The sequence below is a fragment of the Callorhinchus milii genome, unplaced genomic scaffold, assembly GCF_018977255.1.
Source record: "Callorhinchus milii isolate IMCB2004 unplaced genomic scaffold, IMCB_Cmil_1.0 Scaffold7, whole genome shotgun sequence".
NCBI classification, from domain to species: domain Eukaryota; kingdom Metazoa; phylum Chordata; class Chondrichthyes; order Chimaeriformes; family Callorhinchidae; genus Callorhinchus; species Callorhinchus milii.
In genome coordinates, this window is record NW_024704748.1 from 13500728 (window position 1) to 13515111 (window position 14384).

The 14384-nt window shown below is 38.0% G+C and overlaps 1 protein-coding gene across 7 annotated transcripts in view; it reads right to left on the reverse strand.

Annotated features, from left to right (window-relative positions):
• The window catches only part of col13a1 (collagen, type XIII, alpha 1), a 115549-nt gene that overhangs the window by 24208 nt on the left and 76957 nt on the right, over nt 1-14384 (reverse strand). For 5 of the 7 annotated variants that reach the window (XM_042336763.1, XM_042336765.1, XM_042336761.1 and 2 more), the window contains 7 exons: nt 13974-14000; nt 7315-7359; nt 6346-6378; nt 6181-6216; nt 4891-4935; nt 2962-3006; nt 2338-2424 (listed from right to left, as the gene is read on the reverse strand). In XM_042336763.1, coding sequence (XP_042192697.1) covers nt 2338-2424; nt 2962-3006; nt 4891-4935; nt 6181-6216; nt 6346-6378; nt 7315-7359; nt 13974-14000 — 318 coding nt within the window. The remainder of the gene's footprint in view (nt 1-2337; nt 2425-2961; nt 3007-4890; nt 4936-6180; nt 6217-6345; nt 6379-7314; nt 7360-13973; nt 14001-14384) is intronic. The other 2 variants (XM_042336766.1, XM_042336764.1) reach the window with 2 other exon arrangements.

The window sequence follows — 14384 nt, forward strand, 5'->3', positions numbered from 1 at the left end:
AGGCAGTACAAACAAAATGACCTTAATGCCAGAAATGCAACATCTGCAACTTTTGTCAATTTAAATAATTTTCAATATTTAAAATGTGGATCAAATTTAAAGTTCTAAAGATTGTGTCACTGCACGATTGATGAACACAGCGGGTAAAGTGGGTGTTGATGGAATATCATATTAGTAAAAGAATGAAATAATCTTCACACACTTCACACCAAAAATGTTTGCATGGATTCAAGGTAATTTCAATGATGTAAATAATCCTTGCATTTAGTAGCTTACATTTTTGCATTTTTTCTCTTCGATTGTGCTTTTCCTCTTCGACTGTGCTTACGGCCACCTCCCCCCTCCCCCTGGCTTGGAGTCGGACTCCGCCACTGTTAAGCGCTCTGAGATGCTGCCCTGTTTGGAGGGCACCGTATACGTGCAAGATATTGTTGTTGCCTTATGACATTTAGCGCCATATTAACGTTGGAAGGTTGTCTCAAAGCGCTTCACAGGAATTAATGTGAAATGGAGTGATTGTGTATTTGTAGGCAAACGTGGCAGCACAATTCTCCACAGCAATTTTGGCAAGTTAATCGTGATAACTTAAGTCACAAGCAGTTTTACAGATTAAAAGACCCTGAGATTTTTGAACAGGAGAGGCACGTCAATATACTTCGATTCAACAGTGCTCACATATATTCTTAAAATATAAACTTTAATTCCTATTTTGTTAAAATCTAATATTAAAAATAAATACATGCCTTACCGATAAATTGTGCAAATCTGCAGTTAAATTTAAGTAAAGCAAGAAACACTGTCCTTTAACAGGGAGTGTTGCTGGTTGCCTTTTCACAGGTGGCAGCAAGTTAAAAATTGTTCAATACTATAAGGAATTTTACGAATCCAATTATTTCAACAAGGTTGTGAACATTGTTGTTTGTATCTCAGATCATCAATAAAAGGTTGTAGTTTTAAAACATCTCTCATGAGTACAAATCCATCAGGAGATTTAAAGAGAACATTTGTAGGATTAATATTTCTATAAGCAGGCATTGTTTAAATAGAGTGTTGCCACCTCTTGTCCCCGCTGGCCATGTAAACCAGGGTCTCTCATTTTCCCAGGCTCTCCCTAAAAAAAAAGTCCAGATTGCAGAATAGTATGAGCTACAAAGAGGAAGTGCTGAAGAGAAATAGCAAAAAAATAGGAGGGTGCGTTAGAGTTGTTTGGTTAATAATTATAGCACATTATAGATACCGTTTTAATTATTTGTGTATGTATCAGGATAGAAATACAACAACAACAAGATTCCATTTATAGAGCGCCTTTCACGGCGGGAGGACGTCCCAAAGCGCTGGACAGTTGGGTCAGGACCCGAGCAGGGGTGAAATGGTCAGGGGAGGGAAGGGATGGAGCGAGTAGGAGGAAATGGTCAGTGTGAGGGGAGGGAAGGGAGGGGGCGAGGAGGGGGTAGAGAGTTGAGAGGGGAGCTGAAGGCACGGTCAAAGAGAAAGGTAAATACAACAAAGTGTAGTGAAAAGGGGGTAGCACTTCATGGTAATGTGGTAGAAATGCTCTTCTGAGGTTGCACTTCAATAGTGTTGAGAAGAGGAGAAGCTTTCATCTGCATCTAATGATTGCTATAAATATCTTGGTAATGTTGGATGGTGACATTACAAGCCCAGGGTGAAGGGTTCTATTCATTATTTCATAAAAATTATTCATAAAAAGTGAGTTGTTTCTGCTGCCCTGTCACCTCTGCCACTGTCCAGCCTATAGCAACTAGATTGGTAGGGCAGGAGGCCAGTGAGTTGCACTGCAACATGCAGAATTCTGCCCCATTCTCACTCCACAATGCAGGGAGCAGTCAATGTAGAACCCTTTAGCGTAGTGATCAGAGAACTCGACTCGCAAGTGAGAGAGGACCTGGGTTTGATTCCCGGGCAGGGTGAAATGTTAGGCAAGTTTCCTTACTCCACACGCCTCTGTTCACCAAGCAGTAAGTAGGAACCCAGTTGTTAGTGGATTGGCAGATCGCTTTTCTCGGGGGTAATAATCCCTTCAAAAAAAAAGACATTTTAAAAAATTGGTCACTTAATCCACGACTGTTCGTGGGACATTGCCGTGTGCAATTGGCTGCTGCGTTTCGCCCACAAACCACACAGTCAATTCACTTCAGAGTGTATTCTGTGAAGCACTTGAGACATCTCGAAGACGTGATAAGGTATTATATCAAATGCAAGGATTATTATTATTATTAGCATGGATGTATCGTATTCATATGAACGCAAAACATTGCCAATGAAACATATATATATATACACACACACATACACAGTATATAAAAAAGAAATAACCTTTTGCCCTGGAGCTCCACGAGATCCAGTTGAACCTGGTTCCCCTTTAATTCCGTTGGTTGATATTCCTGCATCTCCTTTTTCACCCTATTTAATAAGATCATATTGTCAAACAAATAACGGACACAGCATTTTTTTCTGTAGTCAGCTGTGGAATATTTCTTGAAGCATTCACAGTAAGGATGTGACAAGCAGTAATCACCACTGGCATTGAACAAGGATACAAATGTTCACTGGCAGTAGCTGGCAGGCAAAAGCTGAGCAAATTCAATTGAAAAGGTATAAATTATAAAAGATTTAGGATGCAGGTGTACATAACCAGGATAATAGACATCTGTGAATGATAATCTAAACGTGTTTTCAAAAAATTACTTTGCATTATGGATTTATGGTCATGGAAGTTAATTCTGCCACTAACTTCCAATTCATTGATGAGCTGTTGAATTCCAGAAAAGGTAGCACAGGTGGCATTGGTCATTCTCTGAATCACTGAGATTGTCAAGTGTGGATAAATCCCTCACCAATTAATCCCCCACCCCCCCCAAAAAAAAATCTGGAATTCAAATTGCTTATCCATACCTAAGACTAAATATATTGGATCCAATCCGTTGAACAAATACTTACCCTTTCTCCAAGCATTCCAGCTTCACCTGGAATCCCATTTTCACCCTGCATGATAAGCAAATAGAGTAGTTTCACACTTCGTCCAAACATAATCTATCACTCTAGTAAAAACCAATTCTAAACTCAAAAAATTGTGAACAAAATGGTGCTTTTTGTATGAATGGTACAATATAATGTAAATTACTTAAATTTGGCCACTTTTGGAGACAAATAAAGCACAGACTGTACAATATATTTTGGTAGACAACACAATATTTTTACATTCCAACCTAGAATCCCTGACTGTCCAGCACTTTGGGACATCCTCCCAACATGAAAGGCACTATACAAATGTAATTTTGTATTTTATTGCAGAAATGCTCTACAATTTCAATTTTAGGCTGAATTTATCGAGTGATATTCTCATTTCCTTTCAGGTCTCGTACTAATTTCACCAAAAACTCTCAGATTATGTGCCAAAGACAGTGATCCATTCAATAAAGTGATTCACAATTACAGATATCTACAAAATTGTATTTTTCAAGTTGCTTTGTACAACTAAAACGGATCAGATGCTCTTCAACATGTGGGACCTAAGTTAGGGAATTCATTGTCTGAGAACAAATTCAGGTCATAATTTTGCTACTTTAAAAGTTTAAGGATCCCATACTTTAAGCTTAACTCAACTGTTACTTGCTTCTTATCTCACAGAAGAATTCAGATCCTCCTTTTTTCTAGACTTCTAAAATGTTATTTTTGTTTGGTGCAACTTGCTATCAGTGTAAGAAGGGAGGAATGAGAAAAAGTATTCACCCACCAAGCTTGCTCCTTCTATATACTCTATCATAGACTTCATCTCTTCAGTGAACAGTCCTCAATCTCCAAAGGTTGCAAAGTAAAACTCCACACGATCTATCCATCTCCACACAACTCAACCCTAATAGACTATTTTTCCAGATTCATTCTTTTCCTCCAACGCAATGTTCTCCCACTAACACAAAAATCATTGTGTCGCAAAAAGCATTTGATTATCTCAATCTACGCTTAGATAATCTTAACTCAAATCATTTTCAATCATTTTTTTTTTGCCCTGCACAACTGAACTCAACTGCTTTTACTGAAATACTCTTCCACCTAAAGAAAGAACTTGCATTTTTACAGTGAAACATCCCAAAGTGCTTCTTAGGAAATTACTTTGTTTTTTGTAGGCAAACATATGAACCAATAGTAAATGCTACTTGCTATGGCCTCATTTAAGGTTCAATAAGGGAAGCCTTTCCCTTCCACAAACAGAATCCAACTAGATTTTTTTTATTTTCACGATCTATGCATTTCATCATTTTAAAGAGTTGAATCAAGACACATCCTCCCCCTCCCAGTCTTTCTGCAACAAATTTAACTCCATACTAATCCATTTCTAGTCTAATATGCTTCGTTGCAGATAGAAATCTGTATGAAAATTCATCCATCATTTTTTTACTTTATTAGCGTAATTGGTTCAATTCTCTATGCATGCCATCTAGCTCTGTATTACGAGGTACTTGATATTTGTCAGCAATTTTTAAATAAGTTTACAGCGCTCCAAGTCATTTATGAATAGTGTAAACAGCAGGCAACCCAGCACAGAGTACAATGCTGCAATACTGCTAAAAGCTTTAGGGAAAGAAGCATTTACCCATAACTTTAAGAACTGCATAAAATGTTACAGTTATTATACAATTTATACAAAAATTCACTAACAGCTTTGATCAGTCCAGTAGTGTTAGTAATAGATCACCACAAGAATGCCTCTAATTTATACATTTAAAAATCACCAATTTTGCTTCAACACAAAACTGGTTTTCAAACTAAGCTTGACGAGCTGTAATTTCTTGGAGGTAAATGCAATGGTAAATATAGCTTCAGATCCATGCACCAATGAGTCAGTCAAATCCACGCTGCAAGTCCTACCCTAAGACCTCTCCTCCCTCGAAGACCACGAAGACCTGGTTCACCCTATATATATTTGAATATGAAAGGAGGAAATCACCACACAAGACTCAGTAAAAAAGAAAGCTAATTGACAATGAACTTTAAAATACAATATATTCTCAATAAAACAATGCTGGAGACAGTGCCCCAAGCTGAGGTATGGAATACGCAACAGTGACAATTAAGCCAGGAACCTTCTCAAATTTCTAGAGTTCGCATATCTGGGACATTATGAAATTATTCATTTTGACAGTTCAAATGATTCAGTTGATTATATCCATCCGTTTACATGTGTAGAGCAATAAGCATCACAAATCAGCCCACTGGGGCTTGAAGGTGTGAAAGAAGGCTTAGCTGTAGTGATGATTAAATGACTTACATAAAGGCCCTCTTAGATTGACAAGCCTACAGAACATTTTACAACATAGATGATAAATGCTGGATTGGATTTCATACATGTACAGCTGTTCAAATACAGTTATAATAAGTAAAATACAGGTTGTGGACGACATTGATTCCCAAAGACACAGTTAGCTGGCAACATAAAACAATACACAATGGAGTGAGTGGTTCAGTAAGATATCAGTTTCATACAATTGCTGTTAAAGGTTTAAATCTTTGTGTAAACCAAACATACCAACCCATCCATTACAATTATATGACAAGTTTAAATCAGCTCTCAGATCAAATTGTGTCCCACTATGAGGCAGACTACCATATGCATACATGAGGCAGAAGGAAATAGAAGCGTATAGGAGAGGAGATTGGAAGCTGTGGAGGCCGGTGTGTGTCCTGAGATGGGCTTTGAAGGAAGCAAGGGAGGGAGCGACGCAGAGGGATTCTGGGAGCTCCAGAGGGTGGATGCAGAAAAGCTGAAGACCTGACCGCCAATGCTGCGTCGGGCAGGTCAGGGGACATGGACCAGGCCAGTGCCCGCTGAGCGGAGGGAGGGAGGATCATGACCATGGAGGGATTTAGAAATGAGGACGAGGATTTTAAACTTGACCCTTTGGGGGATTGGGAGCCAGTGGAGCCAGGTGAGGATGGGGACAATTGGTTCATGGAGGTTTGTGCGGGTGAGGATGTGAGCTGCAGTGTCCTGAATAACCTGCATCTTGTGGAGGGAAAAATTGGGAAGACCAGTGAGTTGGGAGTAGCATAGTTGAGTCTGGACGTGATGAATGCATGGATGTGGGTCCCAGGGCCTGAGGGGACAGGCAGTGGTGGAGGCCACAAACAAAACTATCAATACATAAAGTGGTATTCTACCTTTTCTCCCGGAGGTCCAATCTCCCCTGGCTCTCCCTGTGTCCAAAAGAAAGTGTGAAGACCAATAGATCAGAAATGAAAAGAGACAAAGTAAAGCAATATTTACCAATGAAAGAAACCACCTTGGAAACAAATTGGGTTTGACAATATAGTACTTTAACTAACCTTTAACCCAGAAGCAGATGAACTTGGTATGCCCTAAAAAGGATAGAAAATAAGATCGGAGACGAGATCACAAACAGAGAGACCAGTAGATAAGTAGGATTTCAGAACTATTATGCTATGGTACAGCAGTTAATATTTCGGATGAAGTTGCCATATATAGTAAAATGATCAGTAGTTGGTTAAAGGGGTATTAAATGGGATAATTATGGCTGTCTGTTAGAACATGTGTAAGGCACTCTCTACATTGCTGGTGAAAAGTGAATCCAACAAACATTAGAGATTACTTGGTTCTGTAAATATTGGGTTATTTTATATTTATTAGTTTACCAAGTTTCAAACAGTTAACCAGGATTAGTGGAAATGAGGAAAAGTCAGATATTTGAACTTGTAAAAGGCTGCTAGTCTAACGTTTAGGGCAAAGTTTGGGAGAGCCAAGTAGCAGAGAAAATCTAGCTTTTGCCTTGCAACACTCTCCTCAAGGTTACAGTGTCTTGTTTGGCCGCTACAGGCAACTTTCTAAAATCAAAAAATGTTTTTAGTCAAAGTCCAAATCAAAAATCTTGATTTCAAGCCAATGCATGTACAATTTGAAATTGCAATGCCTTGGAATGTGTTATTTTTAATGATCCTCGCGAATTTCAAACTTCAAGAACTGCAAGAGGTTGGTCACTTGTACAGTAATTCTAACTCTTTCACATGTTATTGTGTTATCATCCCACAATCTAGTTAGTTAAAAAAAACATATGGGCAAACCGCTACTTTATTACCCAAGGAATATTTTAAATGATGCAACATAAATGTATAAAATGATGCAATAATTGGGAATGGGACAAGGACTGACCGTTTTAATCTGTGAAAGGATTATATAGATTATGTAGAGTTAACAAGGGTGACATTTGTTTTAGCGTAAAGACCATGAGTTCAGCAGGCATATAGAGGGTGTAGGGGAAATCTCTTGGGGTGGAGTACCTTAGCTCCAGGCTTTCCTGGAACGCCAGGCCTTCCTATCTCTCCCTACAAAAAATAAGATAAATACAAAGCAACTGGATAATTTTACAGGAAAACATGTCATTTTTTTGTATATAAATGGGCAGGAAAGGAGATAGAGGTTAAGGGACAGACATGTACAGGGAAAGAACAGCTGGATGGAGATAGAGGGGCAGAAGAAAGCCGAGAAAGAATGTTGGCTTTGTCCACACTTACTCCAGATGTTGTAATATCTCATTCACATCTAGACAATTAATATCTACACACTTCAATGTCTTACATTTTGTTAGTGGTTTAAACTTGAATTCGGATTTTTGAAACTGTGTTTCTGGTCACAGTTGCAAACTATGCTAAATGGTAACGTTTCTCATCCCCCCCAGTTATAGTATTGAAGTATACCATCATTATGTTTCTAGGATTCTGCACTACCTAACTTTAAACTCATTTGAACTCAACCAATTCTGTTGGCACAAACTTCTTTAAATGGCATAATTCACTGCTGGACAAGATATCATAGAATATGAATTCCTGAACTGATAATTTCCTACTTTGTAATTCCCAAACTGAATGAAATTAACAGTGCAAAATAAGGAATCCTCCATGCTCAGATCTGCTCTTTTTAGATATTCTGTAAAAATATTTAATTGTTGAATGGGGGATTTGGCCAATAAATGAGAAAGATCCACACTTTTCCCTTAGTTTTATAGTTTGAGTTATTTGTGGGAAAATTTTGCATTAAAGAGAAAATTGTCTTTTTACTCATGTACATTTTCTTTAGAAAACCATAAAGAAATGCAGTATTCAAAGAGTTAAGACAATGACAGTGAAATGCGTTTACACTTTCCTGCCGAAAACCTGACCATAGATCTCCCTGTACATTCAATCCCCCATAGACCTATTGAGTTTTATGTTTCTGCCAAAGTTCTACTGTGTTTAACAAATGGCTCAAGTCAGATACAACTTACATACGCACAATGTACCAAATAATATTTTAGAAAAGTTACACTGACGGTAGTGTTTAAATTTTGGCACATAAAGCTGCGCATTAAATGTTAGTCTCAGTAATAGTGAACAGGAATGCCTTCATGAAACATTACTAATAAATTCCAGAATCTATTTATAATCATTATTTCACTTAATAGTGATGAGTTGAAAAATGGGATTATTTGATTTCCAGTCCTTAACTGCCAAACAATCAATCCTCTGTTGTGCATGAAGAAAATAATCATTAAACAATTAACCTTGCGGAAAGATAAATGTTTTGTTGGAGAATTAGTATTCAAATTTAACATTTCTTTATTCATTGGTTATTGTATTGGTTAAACCAGTAGGTTTCTCAAATCAGTTGTGATCATCATCATCATCAAATCATCCCATATCCACCTTTGTCTGGGGAATTTACTGTACCTGGTTAGCATGGAAGAAAACATTGATCTGGTAAATATAATGTTTGTTGATAGTTAAATGTATTCCAAATGCCACATGCTCACCATATGTATGTACGTTTTCACAATTTTAAAGAGATTGCTTCATTCAGAGGATTCACATGCCAAAAATTTATAGTGGTCAAGTTAACTTTTCCTTCAAATGGTTTTAAACACAGCACATATGGTCATTGCATTTTGAGTTTCTGTGTCGGTGTATCATTCTGTTCATATAAATACAAGAATGGTCTTGATCAGCATTGCTATTATAAACCATCTTATTCAATACTTCTATGATGCAAGGTTAGAACAGGATTCTATGAGGCACAGATTATTCCTAAACACTGCCAACACTGCACTATAACATACTGTGGGCAGATGTGCTCCTATTTGTAGGGTATACTTTTTTTCCTTTCGGTTCCCCAATATCCTCCTCCTCCCCATGGATCACTTTGCATTCCTTGCAGTGCTCCATCTAGCAACTTGGCTAAATATCTATGGCTTTTAACCAATTGAAACAAGCAAGTAAGAGCAGCACCCTGGGACTTGCAGTCTTAGTCTACTGCTTGGGAGTCAAGGAGAGAACTCAAGTACTTGAGCTACTGGGCTTCTAGCGGTTCAAGTGTTCGATGAAAATAATCAAAATGTCTGTGCCAGAACTTGCAGGATTTTAGTTTTTCTAAAAAAAATTAGTCTGAGAATTACATGGTTCTCTAGTCCAAGATACCTTGTGGTTGAAAAACAGCAGCTTTTCTAATTGTGATATAACTGGACTTCAGAGGAGTAGAATGGGAATGCATTCAACATGAACCTCCCAAAAGATTTAGTTATTTCCCCAAATCATGGACTGAGTCCACATTCTGTCTTTTTTTCAGGCTTTTTTTCCCATCTTATAGAGAAAAAAACAGTGAACTACTGGCACATTCCCAGAAATGAATCCCCATGAACAGGTTTTCTAATAGATTTAACATTTATGCAATGGAATTTGTTGCAAACACATTTCCTCCTGCAGACGAAAAAAACACCTCCAATGGTAACAGCTTGAGATCTGTTTTTCATGGAGCTTGCTGACAGGAGGAGAAAATTACCAGTTTCCCAGTCAATTGATATCAAGAATGATCGGTTTTATCACAGAAACATTTGAGATTAATGATAATCATTTCTAGTCATTACCACCAATCCCTGGCAGGATCTATTGCAATGATGTTTGTTGCATTCCTTAGGAGAAATAGAATAAAATACATAAACTAGAAACAGAACAACATGAACAAAATATCTGGGCAAGATTAGGCAAGGAATTGAAAGATTCCGAAATGTCACAAGAAAGTACATGACTTGCAAATAAGAGTACAAAATGTTGGAATATGAAATTAAGTTTGTCTTTAAATTTTGGGGTTATACTAAGTGTTTATAAACTTCACGGAATAAGTACTAAAAAGAATTGTGGAGAAAGCTTTTTATACACGTTAAGCATTGGGATTTTGTAAAGGTGCCATTTATCTGATGATGAGATGTCTATGAACTTCAAGATTTGGTGAAGCTTTTTTATGCTGGGGGTAAAATATTGATTCTAACAGATGTGTAAACAGGACATGCAAACAATTCCAATCTCCTTGAAAGTCTTGGCTTGGATGAAATTACCCAAGTGCAGCTAACTCACATCCTTAGCAAATGTTTGGAATTTTTTCTTAGCAATCTAATGGATGGAAGTTAAATAGTGTGATACCGCATTGGTATGTTGGGAGCCTCGGGTTTATTTTCAAGACTGCATTATTTTGTATGCATATGATGCTAATGACTCCAACAGTAGTAGACAAAAATATTGAAATCCCTCTGTAATTGGTGTGGTAATTGATTTGCTTATGCAAGGGCAGGAGGGTGAGCATTTAGGAAGTTTGAGATCAAATGGGCTGGAGGGCCTTCTTCATCTAAACCTTGTATGATCATGCAACCCTGTTTTTCAAGAGTGCTTTTTCAGTAAGTTGTCCCGAAATTTTATTTAAATTAATAATAAAATAATCCTTGCATTTGATATCATGCCTTTTCACATTGGGAGGATGTCTCAAAGCACACTTGTCGCCAAAGCAGCCCCAAAGCTCATGACATGTACCAGCAGATGGCACTGGCACTCTTACAACAACCATAACAGCTTGACTTCAAATCATGGGTGCCTCAAATTTATCATTCTAATGTACGTCAGCGCCAGTTACGTTACATATCAAATGCCAAGTCCTACTGTTCCTGCCTACCTGGGAGTTTTATTTCAATATGAACAAGTTTTAATACTTCTCATTTCAAAAAAGATTTTCATGGGTCACCTTAAGTTTCAACTTGCTGCCCACCATACCATCACCAAGAAACATGCATTAATCTTCAGCAGTGTCTACTCCAAAATACTGTTTGTATTAATCGTTTTGTAATCTGTACCGCTTTCCTTTTAAAAAAAACACAAGATGTGCTATCAACATCAGCGATAATGTTGATAGGCAAGGAACCATATCCACTACCAAGTGACACCATGAACTAACATATCAGACATGGCTAATCTCAACCTTCTTTAATACAAGATTCTTTCTCCTTTATCCTAGGAATGAACTGGAACAAACTACGACTCTTGTATTCATCACTCTCTCATGGTACCTCAAGACTGACATCACCGAGTTCAGTGTATACACTGGCATCAGAAAAGTGAGAATCCTGTCGCAATTTATACAGCTGAAGCTGTAAAGTAACTGAAGCCACAGCCTGAAAGGCACCCATCTCAGAAACGGCACCAGTTGAGGGTAAAGACAAAGTGAAGAAGAGCCATTAGTTGAAAGCAATAGTCTTTTAAAGCAGTTCTGGAAGTTTCCTTGGAGGAAGCTAGAACTGCAGCAAAGGCAACTTGCGACTAAGCACGGCATGAAGCTAGGAAAGTCATCAGAGAAATCAAACGCGATCAACGGGCTGTGTCACTCTGAAAAGGGACGCAATTGCACAGAGACATTCCCAAATCTTTCTTCCGCTGGCCGCAGTCTGTTGTTGGCCATCGCCAGAGGGGACCCTCTGGGCCCGTACCAGTATTGGACAAATCCGGTGTTCTACAGCAGACCCATAAGGGTATCCTGAGGGGCTGGAGGGAACATTACGCGGAGTTGGTGTCTGAACCAACAGGCCACAGCAGAGATCCATCTGCATGGAGACTGGAAGAGCTGGTGGGAGACGTGGGCCAGATTGACGGGTTTAATGACCCAATCCACTGGGAGAAGGTGGACTCCGTCAATGGCAAGGCAGCTGGTAATAGAATTTCGGTATTGAGCCAGTCATCTGTAGTCCAGATACTGAGCTGGGCAGTTCCACAGTATTTCAGGCAGCCTGGCTCATCGATAGGACCTGGAAGAGCAGACCAATCACTGGTGGCAGGGAGTCATCCCATTCAGTTCCCGTTAATCCTGCAAGCCAAAGTCCTAATGGGTAGATTGGTCCTAGTTGGAGAAGCAGCGGGAAAGCTTGTCGGACAGCACTATCAATGACACTATGCAGTTTTAGCTGGTTGGACTCCAGCAATACCCCAATACAGTCTGGGGTCTCCAAGCCTTGGCTGTTGCCAACCTGCACCCAATACTTTCCAGAATTAGGTAAGCAGGATGCGTCTCTCTCTAGGGAGAGAGTATACATTCCATTCCAATAATCTGTCTTTGGAATTTCCATGTGTAGGTGGGATGTATGAAATTCTCAAGCTTGGTTTGGATACTCATAAGCATGGTGATGGGTTATCGCATGTGTCAGATCACAAAAAAGAATATACATATATTATATATGTATATACATACACACAGGTAGAACGAGTTTAAAATTGCTTCCAATATTAAACTGGTCAGTGATAAGCAGCATTTAAGATTCCTGCTCCACAATTGGATTCACTGGGAAATTGGATACCAAATAGTATTTTTTCCAAAATTCTCACAGAACCAATAGTGGGAAGAGTAGAAATGGCAGATAGATGGCAATGACCAATACACCAATATTACCAATACAATTGCAGACAAAGAAGTCAGTCCAGCAAATTTAAACTAGCCAAAAACAGGCAGAAACCACTGGATAAAAATAGCAAACAAATCCTACACTTTTTTTAAACTATATATCTATCCTGACTAAAAATCACTGAGGTTTGAAAGGAACTTGTAAGAAAAGAAAGGGATGTGGCTTAAAGTTCTGTACTATTAATTTACCAGTTCAGTCAATAACATTGGTTCAACACCACAAAACATTTGTTGCAATTTGTTCCTATTAATATAGTTTGCAATGTGATTAAAAACAGTTTTAAAAGTGATTTTCTTCAACTTCATTAGCAAAAAATATATATTTTTCAAATCTGAATCACCCCATTGGGCAGTCGATATGCAACTGCCGACTGAGCCCTTATGTTAATTTACAATGAACAGACATTCCTGAAAGAAATTTTCAGCTATCTTTTCTCCTTTATCACCTGGCTGACCGGTTTCACCTGGATCTCCCTATATAGGATAATGGTAGTTTAATATAATAATTAGCAAGAGGACTGAAACATGAAACATGTGACTATTATAAATAGTCTCATTGGGTTTTTAAAACATTTTAATGTTGGAATTAAATGACAATATTACTATTTTTGACTGGCTGATGGAAGTTTACAAACCAGGTTAAGCATTGAATTGAAAGCTGCTTTATAATGGATTTTTCTCTGAATGAAAGACTGTCATTACAGAAATTACCTGAAATATAAAATTGCGTTTGGGAACCCCACTTTATTCCCTTGAGAGTACAGATCACAAAAGCCGGCAACAAAGCAAAATATGAGCAAAAGGCAGTACGAACAATACATAAATGGTAGATTTCTTTTATGGCAGGAAGAGATAAGAACTACAGAACAGATTTTTGTAATACAATTTTTTCCACAATTCACTTAGTTGCTGAAGAATTTAACATTGCGAACAAGCAACAGCTTCAAACTATAATACAGATAAGTATCATGCTTAAAGTATAATTGATCTGTACTCATGCAGTTTCCAGGTTTGCCAATGATATTAAAATTCAATACTTGGACAAGAATAACTGGTTGTGTTCTTATTGTTTCCACATTTTTACAACCTTATTTCAGACCGTTGGTGGAATGAGTAGAAAATGAACAGATGAGATTAAAGTCGAAACAAGATTGATAAGCAAGAAAAGATGAGAAATACCTCCCTATTTTCCTACCTTTTGTCCAATGTTTCCTTTATCTCCCTGTTAAAATAAATAGGAAAGCCAGAAAGAGAGCAGAGATAAGTTGCTGTAAAGTATGAAGACAGGAGCTGACACAGCGGGGAAGCATGTGAGGTCAACTAACGTATCATATGTAGAGTGAAGAGCTTAGGTTATTATTTCAAATCACTCTGAAATAGCGTTCACACACTGGAACCAACAAAAAGAATTGGTCCTTTGATGTAAGCGTTCTGACTATCTTTGCCGTAGGATATGAATTAAGCATCTTTAAAGGTTGACCTCATGATTGCTACTATTTTATTAAACACAAGCCGTTTAGCTTTTTAAAAGCTTATCTACTTGAAACTTACAAAGGTGTGAACCTAAATAGCACTCAGAAGGCTTTATATTTTTTGACACAAACAT